At 47.7% G+C, this 22,195-nt stretch overlaps 2 protein-coding genes across 2 annotated transcripts; one reads left to right on the top strand and one right to left on the bottom strand.

Moving 5' to 3' along the window:
- The first annotated feature begins 4,907 nt into the window (after window positions 1-4,907).
- Window positions 4,908-7,142, top strand: LOC146760396 (endogenous retrovirus group K member 8 Gag polyprotein-like). Its single transcript, XM_085551561.1, has one exon. It carries the CDS (start codon window positions 5,240-5,242, stop codon window positions 7,064-7,066), a length of 1,827 nt encoding a protein of 608 aa, XP_085407687.1. The 5' UTR covers window positions 4,908-5,239; the 3' UTR covers window positions 7,067-7,142.
- Window positions 7,143-20,299: 13,157 nt separating this feature from the next.
- On the bottom strand, window positions 20,300-21,515 carry LOC146760395 (olfactory receptor 14C36-like). The gene has a single exon (XM_085551361.1). It carries the CDS (start codon window positions 21,483-21,485, stop codon window positions 20,520-20,522), a length of 966 nt encoding a protein of 321 aa, XP_085407487.1. The 5' UTR covers window positions 21,486-21,515; the 3' UTR covers window positions 20,300-20,519.
- Window positions 21,516-22,195: the final 680 nt, after the last annotated feature.

The raw sequence follows: 22,195 nt of genomic DNA, 5'->3' as shown, positions 1-22,195 counted from the left end.
CAATGCAGCGGGTTTCAATTTCCTGTTCTGGGGGAATGCAGAAAGGATTGGAGGCAGAAATGTAAAAGGGGCTGTCACAGCTCTGAGAATTTTTCTTCAATCAATTGCTTGTTTTGAGAACAGTCACACATGATGTGCTCTCAGTATCCCATTTCCTGAAGGATGGAAACAATTGAAAATATCCCTATTTTCAGTAGACATGAATAATTAACCTGCAAGCAGGCAGCTTTTTAGAATTTACACTGAATGGCACAGAGGCTGTTTTGGGGCTCTAAGAGCAGTTGGGTTAAAGATATGAGACATGAAGCACATGAAAATATCCAGGGAGGAGGAATAAGAAAATAAGTGGAAAGTTAGAGCTCCATATACTGCTTTTGCTTAAGAAATGCTGAACAACATGAAATTAAATGCAAGTAATGGTGCTAAATGTACACTGTTGTAGGAGAATGAAAACATTTCATATTATAGCAGGAGGAGTGTCTCTGAGAATGATCTGGGCTTGTCATTATCTTCTGCACTCTGAGCAGGACTCCAAGCCCAGAAGCAGCAGATGCCCAACAGCAGCTCCATCAGTGAGTTCCTCCTGCTGCCGTTGGCAGACACGCGGCAGCTGCAGCTCCTGCACTTCTGGCTCTTCCTGGGCATCTACCTGGCTGCCCTCCTGGGCAACAGCCTCATCAGCACAGCCGTAGCCTGCGACCGCCGCCTGCACACCCCCATGTACTTCTTCCTCCTCAGCCTGGCCCTCCTCGACCTGGGCTGCATCTCCACCACTCTCCCCAAAGCCATGGCCAACGCCCTCTGGGACACCAGGGCCATCTCCTACACAGGATGTGCTGCACAGCTCTTTTTCTTTGTCTTCTTCATCTCAGCAGAGTATTCCCTTCTCACCATCATGTGCTATGACCGCTACGTTGCCATCTGCAAGCCCCTGCACTACGGGACCTTGATGGACAGCAGAGCTTGTGCCACCATGGCAGCAGCTGCCTGGGGCACTGGGGTTCTCCATTCCCTGCTGCACACTGCCAGTACGTTTTCACTGCCTCTCTGCCAAGGGAATGTTGTCAACCAGTTTTTCTGTGAAATCCCCCAGATCCTCAAGCTCTCCTGCTCAGCATCCTACCTCAGGGAAGTTGTGTTTATCTTTTTTGGTGTGAGTTTAGGCTTTGGTTGCTTTGTTTTCATAGTTGTGTCCTACGTGCAGATCTTCCTTGCTGTGCTGAGGATGCCCTCTGAGCAGGGACGGCACAAAGCCTTCTCCACGTGCCTCCCTCACCTGGCCATGGTCTCCCTATTTGTCAGCACTGGCATTTTTGCCAACCTGAAGCCCCCCTCCATCTCCTCCCCACTCCTGGATCTGACAGTGGCACTTCTGTACACAGTGGTTCCTCCAACACTGAACCCTATTATCTACAGCATGAGGAACAGGGAGATCAAGCACGCTCTCAGGAAGATCTTGCAATATGCACTATTCCAGCTTCCATAAAATGTACAGCTTCATCATAGGATTCCCAATGATGGTTCTTTATGTTTTATGCATCTTTGATTGTTTGATTATGTGAGATATAGCAACGTGCAAAAAAACTATATATATATTATTGAACTTAAAAATAAAATTGTATTACAACTCTTTCCAAACTAATTTCCATTTTTTCACTCCAAGAGCTCATGTAAACATGTATCCAGATTCCCCAAATACTTTAAAAGATACCTAAAAATGTTTCAAAATAAACTTTTACTTAGATTTTCTTTTTTCCTACTTTGTCTGGATTTAGGTAGATACAGCCACAGACAGCAGCTCAACGTGCTCTTTTCATTTCTGATCTCTTTACACCACCACAGTGCTCTCAACTCCTCTCATTTGTGCAGTCCTGAAGGTCTTGTGTGACTCATGACCGTCCTGTTGTCTCTACAGCAGCACTCTGGGGCTGCAGTCAGTAGCCAGCAATATGAACAGGTCTGTCAGAGCTGGTCTCCTTGCTGGCACTGCCATAACAAGAGGGCTCCTTTAGAGCAGGACCAGAGAACTGGAGGGAGGCCTCTTCCAAAGCTGGTGTAAGGAATATACCTCAGGAGCTGCTCCCTGAGAAAACCTCGAGATCTTCAGGTGCTCTTCAGTGTGTGACCAGATCAGAATGAATAGTCCCAAGGAGATCCGTAAGCGTCTCGGGGCAGTGCTGTGGTTTAAGGTTTATGGGTTGAGACAAAGAGAAAAAGAAAAGGATAATAATTATGACAAATGTATTTATACATATATAATATATTTAGTGTATTTTCACACATATACAACATATTCAGTTGCAAACATATATGAACTAATCCCTGTGCACATCTGTTTGCAAGTCCAGGACTAGTTGCAGGGGTTTTAACAGCCACAGGGTTCACTGTAGGAGCTGAAGTGGCTGTTGGGCTGTTGCAGGAGTTGAAGTGACCTCAGAGTTCATTGCCAGAGCTGAAACCACCACAGGACCTGTGACTATGTTGGAGCAGCCACTGGGCTCATTGGAGGGGTTGGAGCCACCGCAGGGCTGTACTTCCTCCCTTGGGAGGAATTTGTACCATTTTCTTATTACCATACTTGGAACAGCTACAGGACCCGTAGCACGAGTAACTGCAGAGCTCATTATGAGGGATGGAGTGACAGTGGGATCTGTCCCAGAGCTTGGAGCAACTGCAGCTCTCTGGATATGGCACACTGCAGTCCTTTGTGCCTCTTGGGGGTTACCAGTGCCACAGCAGACCTGCCCCCAATATTCTACCAGTTTCTCAGGATCCTGCAGTTGCTCAGAGTTGAAGTTCCAAAGCCCTGGGGGTGCCCACCGCTCCAGGCAGCTGCCCAGACTGTCCCACACCCCCTGCCATGCAGAGCCTTCTCAGCTTGGGGTAGATCTCTCAGTGATATTCCTGAATAATTGTTTAACCTCAATCATAGATTCATAGAATCACCAAGGTTGGAAAAGGCCTAAAAGATCATCCAGTCCAACCGTTCACCTATTACCTATAGCTCCCACTAAACCATGTCCCTCAACACAATATCCAGTACACCCCCGGACTCACAGAGGCGACAATGTAAATTGTGTAATTCCTAATCATATGGACAATATTACTTCCAAAACCCAAAGATGACCGCAGAGCTGAATGTGCACAAAACTTCACTTTGTCAGCTGCCAATTTATCGTGGTACAAACTGAGGTCAAACAGCATAGCAAAATAAATACCCTAATCCAGCATCCAAGCACCAAGTTAGGAGCTGTGCAGTGAAGCTTCATGAGAAGACTCAACAAGCTCCACACATAGGGAGCACATCCACACATATCAGCACCATGGCCTGCACTTCTCCAGCTCCCACAAAGCCCTGTGTTATCTCACTCTGGACAGATGTGCTGTTATCTCAACCCTTGGAGTCTCACATCAGGCACCAAAATGACAGTGGTTGTTGAACCCAACATGTGGCTCAGCAGCACACAGTGCTTTGTGCACTGCCCCATTCCCAGTGGGATGGGGATGAGAACTGGGAAAAAGAGTACAACTTCTGGGTTGTAACTAAGCAGTTTACTAAGAGAGATAAAAGAAGAGGAGTAATAGTTATCACTATATATCCGTTGATATGGAATTGTATGTAACAACTGATGCATAAGCACTTGCTCAGCACCACCAGACTGATGCTCAGCTGGACCCTGGGCAGTGAGGAGATTGAGATGAACTCCCACCCCTTTCAATACAATTTCTGCTTGCTGTCAGGTGATACAGAACGTCCCTTTGGCCACTTTCAGTCAGCTGTCCTCACTCTGTTCCCTCCCAGCTCCATGTGCCCTCCACTGACCATGGCCTTGGCTCTGTACAACACTGCTTAGCAGCAGCTGTAAATATCAGAGTGTTATCAATGGTTTTCTCCAAGAACCAAAAAACTGCACCACAGCAGACAGTCTGAAGAAAACAATTCAATCTGAGCTGTAACTCAGATTCCTGCCTGTCCCCTCTTCTTGTTCTTCCTGATCAGGAAGCAAGGAACAGAATCTGCTGCTCTCCTTTCTGAGCCCTTTCTATCAGTTCTCAGCTGGCTCCTCTGCCATCCCCAGGCAGAGCTCAGTGCCCTCTCATGCATGGCAGAAGCCTTTCTTCTTCTTCCTTGCCCATCCGTCATGCAGAATCTGTACCCCATTTGCTACAGTACAGAGCTGAGAATCAACCCACCATGTCTCTGTGAACCAAACAAGACTCTAGGTCTGCAAAGGCACAGAGATTTGGAGTTAGCTGAGTGAATGTTTGTGGTCCTCTCATTAGTGTAACGACTCTTCAGAAAGCATCCCCTTCCAGAAGCATGATTTGATTTTGCCTGGCTGGGCCTTGCATCTACACCATGCTACTGGTGTTCAGAAGGTGGCACACAGGTACCAGACCCATTGTGGGGCTCACAGTTGTCCAGTGAACATTGTCACTACCCAGGGCATGTCTTTCCTGAAGGTCCTCAGTGGCATTTGCCAGCTGGCTGGGGGTGTGCTGGAGACCCCAGGGAAATGCCATTCTGTTGTAATACAAGAAGAATTTTACAGAGCAGCTGCCATGGATCAAGATAAGCACTTTACAGAGCAGCAGCTGCGGAGCAGGATAAACAGCATGAGAACCAAGGACACCTCTAGCAAAAGAGTGAAAGGCTCGTGGCTTTGAAGTGGGGTTTTAGGGTTCTTATTGCAGAAGCTTTCTTCCAATTAGTGTGTGTGATTTTTGAACACCCTTGTTTGTTTGCTATAAAAGTACGGCTTTTCAGGCAATAGATGGACACAGCTATAATTAACTATATTGGTGTGTTGTATTAGGCGAAGTACGACCCTCGGGATGTAACGTGATAGGCCTACCCCTGCTGGGTCATGCATATGTATAAAAGATAAGGATGAAACTGGATACCTATATAAGGGACCCTCACATTCCAATAAACGCCATTTTACCGCTGACCATATTGGTGTAACAAGCAGCTGTGACTTGGTCGGGGCCGTCGATACACATTCACAAAGGGACTTGACTTTCCAGGTTACCAGATCGAGGTAACAATTGGTGCCCCGTGTGAGGCAAAGTCCTGGAGGTGAGTGTGCGACGGCTAAAACCGCGCTGACGGACGCGGTATCCACGGTTCGAGCCCGTGGAAGCACTCTCGGTGGGGTGCAAAGGGGAATGCAGCGCTGCGCCTATCCTACGGCCGATAGTTCGTAGAAGACCAGGAAGACTTCAGGTCTCTGGGTAAATGGATTCCGTCTTTAGAGTAGTATTGCAACTTTGTAAAACCTATTGTGGTAAGAATGCTCCTTCTAAGAAGGATATTGCCGCTGTTGCCTCTTGCTTGGAGTCGGCGCGGCTTTTACCCTCCCCTGGCGTTTTGCTCGATTCGGGGCGGTGGGACTCTTTCACTGAGGCCCTGCTCCAGAGAGCCACCCGCGAGCATAAAGCGAAAGAATTAAAAACCTGGGGTTTGGTCCTAGGTGCGCTTAAAGCGGCTAGGGAGGAGAAGCAAGTCCAGGCCATCGCGAAAGGGGTCTTTGGTCTGGATTCCGGGACGTCCGGGGTCTCGGGGGGTGCGGGGGATCTGCTTTCTTGCAGTGACTCCGGATCCAAGATGGCGTCGGCCACGCCGGCTGATTCCAAGATGGCCATGGCCGCGCTCGAAACAACTCCGGAAAAGAAGGCGGAAGCTGAGTCATCGAAGGAGGCGCCACCATCATATCCCCGCCTTTACCCCTCTTTGCAGAGCTTTCACTCACCCGAAGGGGGCGGTTCTTGTCCGGAGGGGGGAGGGTTTATGGAGGCGGCGCGCCGTGGAGGCGTGGGCTCGCCCTCATACCCGCCTCCCTCAGAGGAGGGATCGTGTTCCAAAAAGGGGGAGGAACGGAAGGCTTTGCCCGGCCCCACAGTATCGGGTTCGCCTCCATGGAGGGAGGAGTTGTGGGGGGAGCAAGAGTTATCACGCAGGCCCACTAATTGGGCTGACATCCAGGAATCAATGCGTGAGTCGGGACTCAAGGAGCGAGATCATGCAGTGTTCCCGATTGTCGTCAGACAGGAGGGACCGGTTTGGGTACCTTTGGAAGCAAAAGCAGTTACTCGGTTTGCAGAAGCGATTGAGAAAAAGGGGCTGAGATCTCCGATGACACTAAGTGCTTTTGAGGCACTCATTGCCCCAGGTCCCCTACTCCCGTATGACATTGAGAGTCTAATGAGAGTCGTTCTCGAGCCAGTTCAGTTTACTTTGTGGAGGGAGGAGTGGATGATACAACTTAAAGCTATTGTAGCTGAGGCTGGACGTGATGCTCAACACCCTGCTAATGGGAGGGAGGGGGAACCGAGAACTGATATAATGAGGCTTTCGGGAGTAACTGCGGAAATGGCTGGGTCCCCAGAGAGACAGCTTAGGCTCCTGCGCCCAGGGGAATTGCTTTCCACTACAGGGGCGGCTGCTACTGCCTTTAGAAACTTTATAAGAAAGGCAGAGCCTGCAGCCCCGTGGTCAGAGATTGCTCAGGGTCCCTCAGAGTCATTCTCTGATTTTGCTAATCGATTGATACAAGCAGTAGAAGGATCAGATCTACCTAAGGACGCGCAAGCTTCTGTTTTAAAGGATTGCCTGAAGCAGAAGGCTCACAAAAATGTTAGGGACATCATTCGAGCTGCCCCTGACGATCTTGAGACTCCGGGTGAAATTATTAAGTATGTGCTGGACAAACAACAGACAACACCGCTGTCTAATGAGGGGCTAGCAAACGCATTGCTTTCTGTCATGGCCATACAAAATGGTCAGTCCAAGGGCAATTGCTTTAAATGTGGTCAGCCTGGCCATTTCAAGGTACAGTGTAAAGCTTCAGGTGGGCAGCTCAAGACTAACAGCAAGTGCCAAGCCTGTAATAGGCTGGGTCATACAGCTCGTCATTGCCGAAAATACACTCTTATGCCGCAGGGAAACGAGAATGGGAGGGCACCTCAGGCCCAGGGTCCCTCCCGCAGTCAAGTACTTGGGCCCCACATGCCATTGAGTTTGGCGCAGGGGAGAGTCCACATCTCTCACCCGCAGTGGCCTTAACTATGGATCTCAGTCAACGGCCTATAGTCAAGATAATTATGGCTTTTATGGGACAATTGCCTTATAAAAAGGTTCCTCACTCCGTCCTTATCACAGCCTTGCTTGACTCAGGAGCAGATGTTTTTCATTAAAGCTCAGGGTACTTGACACCCCGATGGAGGGACCAACTGTATTCACAGATGCCTCTTCTGCCACGGGTCAGGGAGCGGTGGTTTGGCAGAATTCATCCAATAGGTGGGAACACAAGCTGATAACAGATAAAACAGTCAGTGTTCAGGTGCTTGAAGCCAGGGCCGTAGCAGTGGCTTTACGTTTGTGGCCAGAAACTCCGTGTAATGTGGTCACTGATTCAGCATTTGTGGCTAAGTTACTGCTTCGCATGGGCAATGAGGGTGTGCCTAACACTGAGATCGCTTTCTTGCTGGAGGAGGCTCTGGTCTCCCGATCTGCATCTGTGGCCATTCTTCATGTCCACAGTCATTCGGAGGTTCCAGGGTTCTTTACAGCTGGAAATGCGGTGGCTGACCGGGTAGCAGGTGGACAGGTGCTTACACTTCAAAAGGCACGTGACTTACACTCCTCTCTGCACATTGGAGCACGAGCTTTGTCACGAGCATGTTCCATTCCTCTATCCGCAGCTCGAGAAGTGGTTCAAACATGCCCGCACTGTAATTCAGCACCTGCGTTGGGGGCGGGAGTTAACCCTCGGGGGCTCTCTCCTCTAGATATCTGGCAGACTGACTTCACTTTAGAACAACGTATGGCTCCAAAGCAATGGTTGGCGGTCACCGTGGACACATCATCGACGATCATCATTGCCACCCAACACACGCGTGCTAACTCTCCTGCTGCTCAGCAACATTGGGCCACTGCCATCGCGGTCCTGGGGGTGCCGCGACACATCAAAACAGACAATGGCTCGTGTTTCATCTCGCGGTCTACACAAGATTGGCTTGAACGGTGGGGAATATCTCACTCTACAGGCATCCCTGGGAATTCCCAGGGACAAGCAATTGTGGAGAGGGCCAACCGCCTCCTGAAGGATAAGATACGTGTCCTTGGGGAGGGGGAGGGTCACAGAGGTAGGATCCCAATAGCCCAACAGGCAGAAGTATTGGCCCGAGCACTTTATGCAATCAATCATTTTGAACGAGGAGAGAGTAAGCACACCCCAATACAGAAACACTGGCAACCAAGAATCATTGACGAGGGGCCACCAGTAAAGATAAGACGGGACGATGGTACCTGGGAATCAGGGTGGTCTGTTTTAGTTTGGGGCAGAGGTTATGCTGCAGTAAAGGACAGAGAATCGGGAAAAATTTTATGGGTTCCGTCGAGAAAAATAAAACCTGATACAGCGATCGCCCAAAAGGATGTTCTGGGAGAAACAGAAAAGTAATCGAAAAGCTGAGTACTTTCCTTCTAGGTACAGGTGGTGGGAGCCTGCCAGCTGCATCCGCGAAGCGACCCCACAGGAAAAAGAAAAGGGACGAATGAAGAACAGCTGTCAGTACTCACGAGAAGGACATCTGTTACATTATTGACTGTGTGCCTTTGTGTGATTGTTATAAGGGGATGAGGTTCGTTTGTGGGGTTCTACAGCCAGAATTTTTGCATTTATTTTAGCTCTAGGAGTAGTTGTAGTTTATGCTTTTAGAGAAATTGAGAGGCTGGCATGCTGGCATGCTGGTCTGTTAAGCTAATGCCACCACAGTGTTCCTATCATTTTAGTCTTTTAGTTTTAAGAATTTGTTTACCTTGTTTGTTTCAATGTATTCAGGGTTGTTTACAGCGCATGATAATGAGCTGCATAAGCCCAAGATGCCTTGAAAATACTAACTAAAGAACCACTAACATTATTATACACTGCACCACATACCTTTGCATGTTTACGTCACTTTTTAAATAACTCACCACAAAATTTATATATGAAAACTAACACTTTTATATGTTAGGGATAGTTTTAGCGGTCGCGTGTTACGGGTCTTGGTTTTATTGGGCATGGGGAAGGGGAGATGTTGTATTAGGCGAAGTACGACCCTCGGGATGTAACGTGATAGGCCTTCCCCTGCTGGGTCATGCATATGTATAAAAGATAAGGATGAAACTGGATACCTATATAAGGGACCCTCACATTCCAATAAACGCCATTTTACCGCTGACCATATTGGTGTAACAAGCAGCTGTGACTTGGTCGGGGCCGTCGATACACATTCACAAAGGGACTTGACTTTCCAGGTTACCAGATCGAGGTAACATTGGTGTGTGGTTGTTTGTCCTAGAACACTGACCTTTTGCCTTCAGGTTCGCCAAGATGTGGGGGCCCGCAATGTCATGGGATTTAACTCTTGAACACCTGTGGGATCCCGAGAAACTAAGCCAGTATTTGAGTCAGGGATGGTGCAGCCTAGATAGATCTAAGGGGGTACGACTTATTTGGGGCTTGGCTTGTGCTTACCGTGCTCTATATAACACTGTTCCGAAAAGAGAGAATTTCCGAGCTGAGGTTCAAGCCAAAAAGGGAAATCCCCAAGTCGATTTTGATCAGTCACAGGAGGCACCAGTAACAATATCAGTTGCCTCTGTGGAAGGCAAGAAATGGAAATGGATGTACTCACGTCTAGAACGGAAAAAAGAAGTGGAGGAGGAGGCAACAGAAGATCCAGGTGACAGGACTGGATCAGTACCGAGAAAGGCAAAAGGAAAAGTGGCATGAAGAAGAGAGTGATGAGGAGGAAATCTCTATTACTGTTTGTCGACCCCTGAAGATGACTGAAATCGAAGGCGTAAGAAAGGAGTTCACACGGCACCAGAATGAATCTCTTGTTACCTGGTTGCTTCGCTGCTGGGACAGCTGGGACGGTAGCTTGTTGTGATGTGACAGGCCCTTCCCCATATTCTGGAAGAATCTTAGTGTAATACAGTGGGTGTAGACAAAAAGGCGTAGGTTATATAAGGATGTGTCTGTTTCAATAAATCACCATTTTGCCACTTCATCTCCTTGGTGTCACTTGGTAATTGGCCTAGCTGCTGCTTCAGTTGAAGGCGAGAGATCGTAAAGCCATTAACGATCATAAAGCCTTCATGTGTATCATTAAAAATCTCAGCTATTAGACACAAGCGCTTTCCAGATCGAGCAAGGAACAACAGTAAATTGCACTGTGTGTTTCCTTGTGGCGTTACCTACGTGACCACAGAGAAGACATGAGGAAGTGGCATGACCAGCCTACTCCTGTACTATGAGCACGGGTGAGGGAACTACAATACAGTCCAACCACCAGTACGGCTGCTCCAGTTATCACAGGTAACCAATAGAGGGGCCCTGCCCTCATTCAAGGGAGTGGAAGGGATAATAGAGTTTATTGGACTGTGTGGATTTGATGGCCTGGCACATCAGAACCACAGAAATATAAGGCACTGGTGGATACCGGTGCACAGTGCACCCTAATGCCCTCCAGTCATGAAGGGACAGAATCAATCCATATTTCTGGATATCTCTCAAGAATTGACTGTGTTGGAGGCTGAAATAAGCCTCACTGGTAAAGACTGGAAAAAACATCCTATGTGAGTGGCCCAGGGTTTCCGTTCATACTTGGTATTGATTACCTCAGAAGAGGGCATTTCAAGGATACTAAGGGGTATCACTGGGCCTTTGGAATCACTGCTGTAGATATGGACAACATTAAACAGCTGTCAGTTTTACCTGTCCTGTCAGAGGACCCGTCTGTTGTGAGGCTGCTACGAGTAAAAATAAAAGAGCAGCAGGTACCGATTGCTATAAAGACAGTGCACAGACGGCAGTATCGCACCAACAGGGAGTCCTTGCTCCCCATTCATGATTTGATTCGCCAGTTGGAGAATCAGGGAGTGATCAGTAAAACTCACTCACCTTTTAACAGCTCCATATGGCCAGTGCGTAAAGCCAGTGGAGAATGGAGGTTGACAGTAGACTACCGTGGCCTGAATGAGGTCACACCCCCACTGAGTGCTGCTGTGCTGGAGAGCAAATAATTCAAATTCTTCTATGAGCCAGTTTTGCTATTAAGTGAAGCAAAGTAAAAGGGCCTGCCCAGGAAATTCAGTTCTTAGGTATAAAGTGGCAGGATGGATGTCATCACATCCCAACAGTGACTGACAAAATCACTGCCATGTCTCCACCAACTAGCAAGAAAGAGACACAATCTTTCCTGGGTGCAGTGGGCTTTTGGAGGATGCACATTCCAAACTACAGCCTCATTGTAAGCCCCCTTTATCAGGTGATGCAGAAGAAGAATGATTTTGCATAGGGCCCAGAGCAGCAGCAGGCTTTTGAACAGATTAAACAGGAGATAGCCCATGCTGTGGACCTGGGGCCAGTACGGACTGGACAGGATGTAAAGAACATCCTCTATACTGCTGCTGGAGAGAAAGGTCCCACTTGGAGTTTGTGGCAAAGAGCCTCAGGAGGGACCCAAGGCTGACCCCTGGGATTTTGGAGCTGAGCGTACAAGGGGTCTGAAGAGTGCTACACTCCAACTGAGAAGGAGATCTTAGCCACGTATAAGGGGGCTCGGGCTGCTTCCGAAGTAGCTGGTACTGAAATGCAGCTCTTTCTGGCACCTCGACTGTCAATGATGAACCGGATGTTGAAAGGGGAGGTTCCCTCCACCCATCATGCTACCGATGCCACCTGGAGCAAGTGGATTGCACTGATTAGACAACAAGCGCGGATGGGGAACCTCAATCGTCCAGGAATTTTAGAAGTGATCATGAACTGGCCTGAAGATAAAAAGTTTGGAACATCACCAGGAGAAGAGGTGTCATGTGCTAAAGCGGCCCCACCATACATCGAACTACCAGAAAATGAAAAGAAATATGCTCTTTTCACTGATGGATCATTTCATATTGTAGGGAAGCATCAGAGATGGAAAGCTGCTGTTTGGAGCCCCACACGACAGGTCGCAGAGGCCACTGAAGGTAAAGGAGAATCAAGTCAGTTTGCAGAGGTAAAAGCTGTCCAGCTGACCTTAGATGTGGCTGAACGGGAGAGGTGGCCAATGCTTTATCTTTATACTGACTCATGGATGGTGGCAAATGCCTTATGGGGGTTGTTACAGCAGTGGGAACAAAATAACTGGCAACGGAGGTGTAAACCTATTTGGGCTGTTAAACTGTAGAAAAACATAACTGCTCAAAAAAAATATATGATTGTAAAGGTGTGTCACGTGGATGCACACTTGCCCAAGAGTCAGGCTATTGCAGAACAACAAAACAACCATCAGGTAGATTGAGCTGCCAGAATTGAGGTGGCTCAAATAGACTTGGACTGGCAGAACAAGAGTGAATTATTTCAAGCTTGATGGTTCCATGAGACCTCAGGCCATCAAGGAATGGACATAACATATAATTGGGCTAGAGACTGAGGGGTGGACTTAACTATGGATGCTATTGCACTGGTTATTCATGACTGTGAATCATGTGCCATAATTAAACAAGCCAAGAATATGAAGCCTCTCTGGGGGGAAGGCCAAGGCAAAAGTATAAATATGGGGAGGAGTGACAGGTGAATGATGTCACCTTGCCAGGATCTCATAATGATAAGCGTTTTGTGCTTACCATGGTGGAAGCAACCACTGGGTGGCTTGAAACATACGCAGTACCCAATGCTACTGCCAGAAACACAATATTGGGTTGTTAGAAACAAGTCCTATAGAGACATGACACCTCAGAAAGAACTGAGTCTCATAATGGGACACATTTCAAAAATTCCCTTAATAAATACATGGGCCAAAGTTCACGGCACTGAGTGGATTTATCATATCCCCTACCATGCACCAGCTTCTGGTAAAATTAAAAGATACAATGGGGTGTTGAAAACTATGTTGAAAGCAATGGGTGGTGGAACACTGGAGCACTGGGAAAAGCATTTGCATGTGGTGCAAGGATGCTGTTAAAGTTCATATCCCAAATGTGCCCTGTGTCTCATCACAGGATGTGGGGTGTGAGAAGGGCCCAGTCTGAACAAGCAGTCAATCCCAGTGAAACTCCAAACTTCAGATCTCTCAGTTCCAGTGCCCTCCTGTGCACACTCTCCCATAGTTTGATGTTCTTTATGTTCTGCATTGCCCAGAAGTGCACCCAGTGCTCCAGGTGAGGCTGCAGCAATGCAGAGCAAAGAGGGACAAACCTTTCTCCCACCCAGCTGACAATAAAGTGCTTGATGCACTTTAGGGGACTGTTGGCCTTCTTGGCTGGCTGGGCACACTGCTGACTCACTTAAAATTTTGTGTTGAGCAGGACCCCCAATGCTTTTCAGTCAGACCTCTCTCATGTGTCCAATATACAGACAGTGTTTATGTCCAGGGTTGCCCATACCCAGGTGCACAATCAGGCAATTGTTCTTGTTATGCGTTATGCACTTGGTGCTTAGTACCAACTGGTACCCACTTCTCTGACTTGTCCACATCTCTCTGCAAGTCCTCTCCACCCTCAGTGGAGGCAACAGCACCTCCTCATCTGGTCTCATCAGCAAACTTGCTCAGAACATCTTCTAGTCCTGCATGCAAGTCATCTGCATAAACATGAAAGGAAAGTGGCCCTAAAATGGAACCCTGGGGAACTCTGGAAGTGACCATCTACCAGCCCGATGGAACACACTGACAATAATCCTTTGGGACAGAACTACTGGCCAACTGCTCACCCACCACTGCTGGTGAACCTGAAAGGCAAAATGTCAGCGTGCTGGGACAAACAGACAAACACCAATATAGTTACATATAGCTGCGTCAATTTATTGCCCGAAAAGCCATGATTTTAAAGGAGACAGACAAGGGTGTCCAAAAATCACACACGCTAATTGGAGGAAAGCTACTGCAATAACAACCCTATAACCCCCCTTCAAAGCCACGAGCCATTCATTCTTTTCCTAGAGATGTCCTTTGTTCTCATGCTGTTTATCCTGCTCCGCAGCTGCTGCTCTGTGAACTCCTTATCTCAATCTATGGCTGCTGCTCTGTAAAATTCTTCTTGTATTACAACACACCATGTTCTGTTTCTGTCTAGCTGTATGCAGGAATTTCTGTCCAGAAGGGTGCTGGAGAAATAGTATCAAAAGCTCTACTGAAATCCTCAAGGATTACATCAACTGCCTTCCCTTGTTCAGCTCAATGGATAAAGGTGTCATAAAAAGACCTGAAATTAAATAGGACCTTCCCCTCTGTATCTTGTGTTGTCTGTGACCTGTCCTTCAGTTGTTTTTCCATAACTCCCACCATCATTTTCTCCATAATTTTACCAGGCACTGGTGTGAGACTGACAGGTCCATAGTTGCCCGTGTCATCTTTCTTGCTCTTCCTTACAATGTGACAACATTTGCCAGCTTCCTGTCAACTGGTATGACCCTAGATTTATTAGATGCCATTGAAATGCGAGCCCAGAGCATGCTAAAGTGTCATCAGTGCAAGAACGTAGATGTGCCATAGCTTTGCAATGCCTTGAAATCCAGACTATGCCACAGATGGAGCAGAGAGGAAGATCTGCCTCTTCTGTTCTGAGCTCATCCTTTTGATAAGCTGAATATCACTACATACTCCATGGGGTCAGGTGCAAAAGACACAATGGGTGCCCTAAGCACGGGGCTGCAGTGGTATTTAGGATGGCCAAGAATACCTCCCTTCTGGGCCTCAGCTGATGCTCCAGAAGGAGGTGTCTATCTCATAGATTTTCCGTCACAGTTTACAAGCACTAGCACAAAACTAGGATCACCTAAGGCACCTTGGGCATCACTGAGAGTCTGTGTATAAGCAGTGCAGTCACTGTGGAATAAAAACCAAGGATTCAGATGAGGGACTCACACACAGACACCTCACTGTGCACATCTGAACTCAGCTAGGTGAAATTGCAGCCCCCGTGGTTCTTTGAAAAACTGATCCCAATTCAGCCCCAGGGTTTCCATCTGAGGATGAGATGCCTAACGCTAGAATAAGGATGGGATGGTCTGTTGATAACAGGACAAATGGAAATGGATTTAAATTAAAAAGGGGAGACATAGGTTAGATGTGAGGAACCTATATTTTTACACAGCAACACTGGAAAATGTTCCTCTTAGAGGCTGAGCATGATGATGGATGGGATCCTGGTTTTACTCTGGGTTTACCCTCACGTCAATCCAGGTTTCTACTCATACTTTTCTCTAGGTGAACTCTCACTTTACTCAAGGTTTTACTCACAATTTACCATCAGGGTGTGTGATCGGGAGATGGGCTGGTGGAGTGACTTGCTGGCATCCCCGAGGGAAGGCTGCCAGGCAGATACCCCCAGAAAAGTGGTTGACTCCCTGCCCTGTCACAGTCAGACAGACCTGACTGATGAGGAGGGTTGGAAGAGAGTCCCAACTCAACATCACAGGAGCCCCCCCATGCCTGCCTAGCCCTCGACCCCTGATCCATCTAAGCAACAGGTTTGACACTCTGAAATCTGAAGGAGATAAGAATAGGGAGGCAATGGAGGATCTGCCTAGGAGGGAACCTAATGCAAGGCAGTCACTACCAAGCCTTGTGACTTCCTCTGCCATGAAAGAAAGAAGGGTGGTCGTGGTGGGTGACTCCCTTCTCAGAGGAATAGAGGGCCCCATTTGCAGACTGGACCAGAGTTGTCAGGAAGTCTGCTGCCTTCTTGGCTTCAGGTCAGGAACATAATGAGGAAACTCCCCATGCTGGTTAGGTCCACTGATTATTTTCCACTACTCATAGTTTAGGTGGGCAGTGATGAAATTTCTTAGATAAGACTACAAACTATAAAAAGAGATTTCAGGAATTTAGGCCATTTAGTTCACAAAGTGGGAGATCAAATGATTTTTTGTTCTGTACCTTCAGTGGCAGTGAGGGACACAGAGCAGGCTTGGAAAGCAAAGCAATGAACAATTGTCTCAGAGGTTGGTACTGAGCCAGAAACTTTGGGTTCTTTGATCACAGGACAGTTTACTTGGCCCATGGTCTGTTATCCATGAATGGAACCCAACTGTCTCAAAGGGGGAAGTGAATCCTAGCACAGACGGTAGTGGGGCTTATCGAAAGAGCTTTAAACTAGCTACGATGGGGGAGGGGACAAAACAGGGCTTACCAGAGAGAAGCCTAGGGAAATGCTGTTTGAGCTGGGAGAGAGGCAGATGCCTCAGCTGAAGTGCGTCTACACCAACGCACGCATCTTGGTCAACAAGCAGGAGGAGCTGGAAGCAACTCTGCATCTGACAAACCATAACCTAGTTGCTATTACTGACCCATGGTGGGACCACTGCCATGACTGCAGTGCTGTGATGGATGGTTACAAGCTCTTCAGAAGGGATAGAGGAGGAAGGAAGGGTGGTGGTGTGGCCCTTTATATTAAAGAGAGTTTTGATGTTGAAGAGCTTGGGCTTCAGAATGAAGTGCATGTTTGTAAGGATCAGGGGAAAGGCCTGTAAGTGTGACATCTTGCTAAAGGTTTCTTATAGACCGCCTAATTGATGGGTGAGGCATTCTATGAGCAGCTTACTGAAGTCGCAAGATTGCCAGCACTCATTTTCTTGGGAGACTACAACTTCTCTGATATATGCTGGGAATATAATAAATAGCAGAGGAATCAGTCCAAGAGGTTTATAGATTGCATGCAAGACAGCTTCCTTACACAGCTGGTATGAAGTCCTACCAGGGGTGGTTCCTTGCTAGACCTGCTCTTCACTAACAGGGAAGGACTGGTAGGAGTTGAGAAGGTTGGGGACTGTCTTGGGCAGAGTGGCCATGAAATGGTAGAATTCTCTATTCTTGGAGATGTCAGAAGGGTGACTAGCAAAACTACTATCCTGAACTTCTAGAGGGCGGACTTTGACCTGTTCAGGACACTTGTAGCACAGGTCCCTTGGGAGTCGCTCCTTATGGGTAAAGGGGTCCAGGAAGCCTGGACACTCCTCAAGATGGAAATCTTAAAGGCACAAGATCAGGCTGTCCCTGAATGCCATAAGGTGAGCCATAGGGGAAGAACACCAGTGCAGATGAACTGGGAACAATTGTTGAGACTCAGGAAGAAAAAGAGAATCTACGCCCTCTGGAAGAAGGGACAGGATACTTGGGGAGATTACAAGGAAGTTGCTAAGGTATGCAGGGAGGAAGTTAGGAAGGTACCTTACTTCCCTATCCCTTAATCCATGCCCAGAGCTTCTCAGCCATGTCACTGCCAACTGTAAGCTCCATGCAGAGTTCAAGTGGGACACAGAGGGCACAGCCTTCTGCTGGGTGGATACAAGTGTTGGTTGAACTGGACGGGACAAGCCCTCCCACCATGCCCTCCTGGGAAAATGGCCACCCCAAGAATGGCAGTCTGCCTCCTCCATGACCCCATCTGAAATGCTCCTGCACTGATTGATTAAAGGGCTTTAAACCAGGTCCGAAGTGGGAAGGGAGGGGAATTGGATGTGACAGAGAAGGGCTGAGGGATGTTGTTGCTGTTGGAGATTGCAGAGAAAGCCTCTGAGTTGTTCTATAGGATTGTGTGAGGATTCCTCAGTGAAGGTCTTATTGCCAATACCTCGTCCTAAATCTTACTGTGTACCCTCTGGGGGTAACCCCAACCTGCTGCTGCCCTATAGTGCCTGTAGACCAGTGCGGGAAGCATGGGAAGTAAACGGGACAACACAAGAGAAAACCACAGAGCATTTCCTTTCATGCAGGCTGCTGCTTCTGAGCAAGGCCCTGAACATCAGTACCACAGTGTAGATGCAAGGCCCAGACAGGCTAAATCAAAACATGCTTCTGGAAGGGGATGCTTTCTGAAGAATCTTTACACTAATGAGAGGACCACAAACATTCACTCAGCGAACTCCAAATCTCTGTGCCTTTGCAGGCCTAGTGTCTTGTTTGTCTCTCAGGGACATGGTGGGATGGTTCTCACCTCTGAACTGTAGCAGAGCAGATATCAATTCTTTATGACGGGTGGCCAAGGACAATTAGAAATGGCTGCTGCCATCTGTGAGAGTGCACTGAGCTCTGCCTGGGGATGGCAGAGGAGCCACCTGAATACTGATGGAAAGGGCACAAAGAGGAGAGCGGCAGATTGTGTTCCTTGCCTCCTGATAAGGAAGAACAAGAGGAGGAGGAAAAGCAGGAATATGAGTTACATCTGGGATGGAATTTTTTTCTTCAGACTGCCTGCTATGGTGCAGTGTTTTGGTTCTAGGTGAAAAAAAACGTTGATAACACTGTGGTGTTTACAGCTGCTGCTAAGCAGCATTGTACAGAGCCAAGGCCATGGTCAGTGGAGGGCTCAAGGAAGTGGGAGGGAACAGTGAGGACAGCTGACTGATAGTGGCTGAAGGGATGTTGCGTACCATCTGACAGCAAGCAGAAGGAGTGTTGAAAGTGTTGGGAGTTCATCTCACTCTCTTGACTGCCCAGGGCCCAGCTGGGCATCAGTCTGGTGGTGCTGAGCAAGTGCTTGTGCATCAATTGTTACATACAATTCCATATCAACAGATATATAGTGATAACTATTACTCCTCTCCTTTTATCTCTCTTAGTAAATTGCTTTGTTACAACACACAAGTTGTACTTTTTTTCCCAGTTCTCCTCCCCATCGCACTGGGAATGGGGCAGTGCACAGAGCACTGTGTGCAGCTGACCCACCTGCTGGGTTCAACCACCACCGTCATTTTGGTGCCTGATGTGAGTCTCCAAGGGTTGAGATAACAGCACATCTATTCAGAGTGAGATAACACAGGGCTTCGTGGGAGCTGGAGAACTGCTGGCAATGATGCTGATTGTTCCCTTATTTGTGGAGCTTGCTGAGCCTTCTCATAAAGCTTCAGTGCACAGCTCCTTGCTTCCTGCTTCCTTTCCCTGCTGCATTATTTGTCAACTCTGGATTCTGGATTAGGGTATTTATTTTGCTATGCTGTTTGACCTTGGTTTATATCATGATAAAATTTGCAGCTGACAAAATTAAGTTTTGTACATATTCAGCTCTGAGTTCATCTTTGGGTTTTGGAAGCTATTTTGTATATCTTCTATATTTCTTCACTGATGATCTGGATGAGGGGATTGTGTGCACCCTCAGTAAGTTTGTAGAGGATACCAAGTTGGAAGGGAGTGTTGATTTGCCTGAGGGGAGAAGGGCTTTACAGAGGGACCTGGATAGGCTGGATCTATGGGTCAAGATTAATGGCGTGAGCTTCAATGGGACCAGTTGTTGGGTCCTGCATTTTGGTCACAACAACCCCAGGCAACCATATAGACTTGGGGAGGTGTGGCTGGAAAGCTACCTGATGGAAAGGGACCTTGGTGTGCTGATGGACAGTTGGCTGAATATGAGCCAGCAGTGTGCCCAAGTGGCCAAGAGGGCCAATGGCATCCTGGCTTGGATCAGGAATGGTGTGGTGAGCAGGACTAGGGAAGTCATCCTTCCCCTGTACTCGGCATTGGTGAGGTTACACCTCGAGTACTGTGTTCATTTCTGGACAGCTCAGAACAATAAAGTCATGGAGGTACTGGAGCAGGTCCAGAGAAGGGCAAAGAGGCTTGTGAAGGGCTTGGAAAATCAACCCTATGAGGAGAGGCTGAGGGATCTGATGGGGGCTTACAGTGAGAGTGGGGCAATTCTCTTCTCACTGGTGACAAGTGACAGGATGAGGGGAAATGGCCTCAAGTTGTGCCAGGATAAGTTCAGGCTGGACGTTATAAAACACCTTTTTACAGAAAGGGTAGTTAAACACAGGAATAGGCTCCCTAGGGTGGTGGTTGAGTCATCGTCTCTGGATGTGTTCAAGAGCTTTTTGGATGTGCTGCTCAGAGATATGATTTAGCAGAGGGTTGTTAGAGTTAGTGTACTATGGTTAGGCTGCGGTTGGAATTGATGATATTCAAGGTCTTTTCCAACCTGGGTAGTTCTATGATCCTATGATTCTATGAAGCTTGGAAACTTCTGACGTGATAACCCATATCCAAGAACTTGTCCTGTGCAGGGTCTCACAGGGAATGATGAAGAGGGGATGTGACAACCAACATGCAAACCAACTGCTGCTGCTGGCCTGTCAGAGGCACTGACAGATGTGAGCCTGAAAACACAGACCCCAGCCAGGAGACCAGGGATGGCCCATCAGCTGTTGCAGGCTGAAGTCACTGCACAGTTTGATGAATAGCTATTTGCTTCCTGCTGGACTGTGGGTTTCTGAGCACATCCAACCCCAAGACCTCCATAAATGTCTCACAAGAAGGAGGAAAGACAAAGTCACTGCACGTCCTTTATTCTGTTAAGGTTCACAGAGAGCCTGGTTCATTATATACAGTGTCTCTGGGCTACACAACAAAGGCACAAGATAAGAGGAATTTATTTCAATAATTATATTTTAGCAAAAAAAAAAAAAAAAGAATAACATTTAATACATTACAATTATAAAAATTGATCAAAACTATATAAAACAAAGTGTTTGCAACAGTAAAAAGCTGCATTACTTGTCATGAATTAGAAAAGATGGGCAGTTCAGTGTTTTTGAAACACATATGGACATCGCTTTCCTCACTGCATCCTTGACTTCCTGGTTCCTCATGCTGTAGATAATAGGGTTCAGTGCTGGCGGTACCACTGAGTACATAACTGCCACCATCAGGTTCATGGATGGAGAGGAGACAGAGTAGGGATTGAGATAGGCATAAAAGCCAGTGATGATAAATAGGGAGACCACAGCCAGGTGAGGGAGGCACGTGGAGAAGGCTTTGTGCCGTCCCTGCTCAGAGGGCATCCTCAGCACAGCCATGAAGATCTGCACATATGACACAACTATGAAAACAAAGCACCCAAAGATTAAACTGATACTAAAAAAGATAAACACAACTTCCCTGAGGTAGGATTCTGAGCAGGAGAGCTTGAGGATCTGGGGGATTTCACAGAAAAACTGGTTGACAACATTGCCTTGGCAGAGAGGCAGTGAAAACGTACTGGCAGTGTGCAGCAGGGAAAAGAGAACCCCAGTGCCCCAGGCAGCTGCTGCCATGGTGGCACAAGCTCTGCTGTCCATCATGGTCCCATAGTGCAGGGGCTTGCAGATGGCAACGTAGCGGTCATAGCACATGATGGTGAGAAGGGAATACTCTGCTGAGATGAAGAAGAGAAAGAAAAAGACCTGTGCAGCACATCCTGTGTAGGAGATGGCCCTGGTGTCCCAGAGGGCGTTGGCCATGGCTTTGGGGAGAGTGGTGGAGATGCAGCCCAGGTCGAGGAGGGCCAGGTTGAGGAGGAAGAAGTACATGGGGGTGTGCAGGCGGCGGTCGCAGGCTACGGCTGTGCTGATGAGGCCGTTGCCCAGGAGGGCAGCCAGGTAGATGCCCAGGAAGAGCCAGAAGTGCAGGACCTGCAGCTGCCACGTGTCTGCCAACGGCAGCAGGAGGAACTCGCTGATGGAGCTGCTGTTGGGCATCTGCTGTTGTTGTGCTTGGAGTCCTGTTCAGAGTGCAGAAGATAATGACAAGTCCAGACCATTCTCAGAGACAGTTCTTCTGCTGTACTGTGAAATGTATTCATTTACCTTTGGATAATTTTCATTTAACTCCATAACTTCAATTTATTTTCGTGAACTTCACCGTCCCTACAGAAGTAGAAGATTAAGGAGCTCTTACTTTTTTCTCATTTCATAATCATATCCCAGACTCCTGAGTACTTTCCTGTTAGGTGCCCTTTACTCATCACATATTTTTACTCCAGCTTCTCTTAGACCCCCAGCCCCAGCCTTTTTGCACTTCAATATGTCTTAGACAAATATGCCTGTTTGCAGGGTAAGTGCAATATTAAAGTCTTCAGAGAACAACAAACTGATTCTTTCCTTTTAGAAATGAGAGGTTGAAAGCACAACCTGTGTCACTGTTCACAAAACAAGCAATTGATTGAAGAAATACTTGTGAGTAACATAGCTGTGTTTTAAATTTTACAGCCCCTATTCTATTTCTGCCTCCAGTCCTTTCTGCTTTCCCTCAGAAAAATAATTGCAAAATCCCTGCCTTCGCTCTCCTCTTGCCAAGATCGTTCACAAACATCCTGTTGTGCAGTGGAGCTGTGATCCCCCTGCCCCAGGCAGCAGCTGTGGCAGCACAAGCCCTGCCGGGGGGCTCCTTCCCCCCACACGTCTCCCCG

The sequence above is a fragment of the Coturnix japonica genome, chromosome 6 (genome assembly GCF_054131305.1).
Source record: "Coturnix japonica strain WE chromosome 6, WE-NBRP24, whole genome shotgun sequence".
Lineage (NCBI taxonomy): Eukaryota > Metazoa > Chordata > Aves > Galliformes > Phasianidae > Coturnix > Coturnix japonica.
This window is presented reverse-complemented; position numbering and strand designations above follow the sequence as displayed.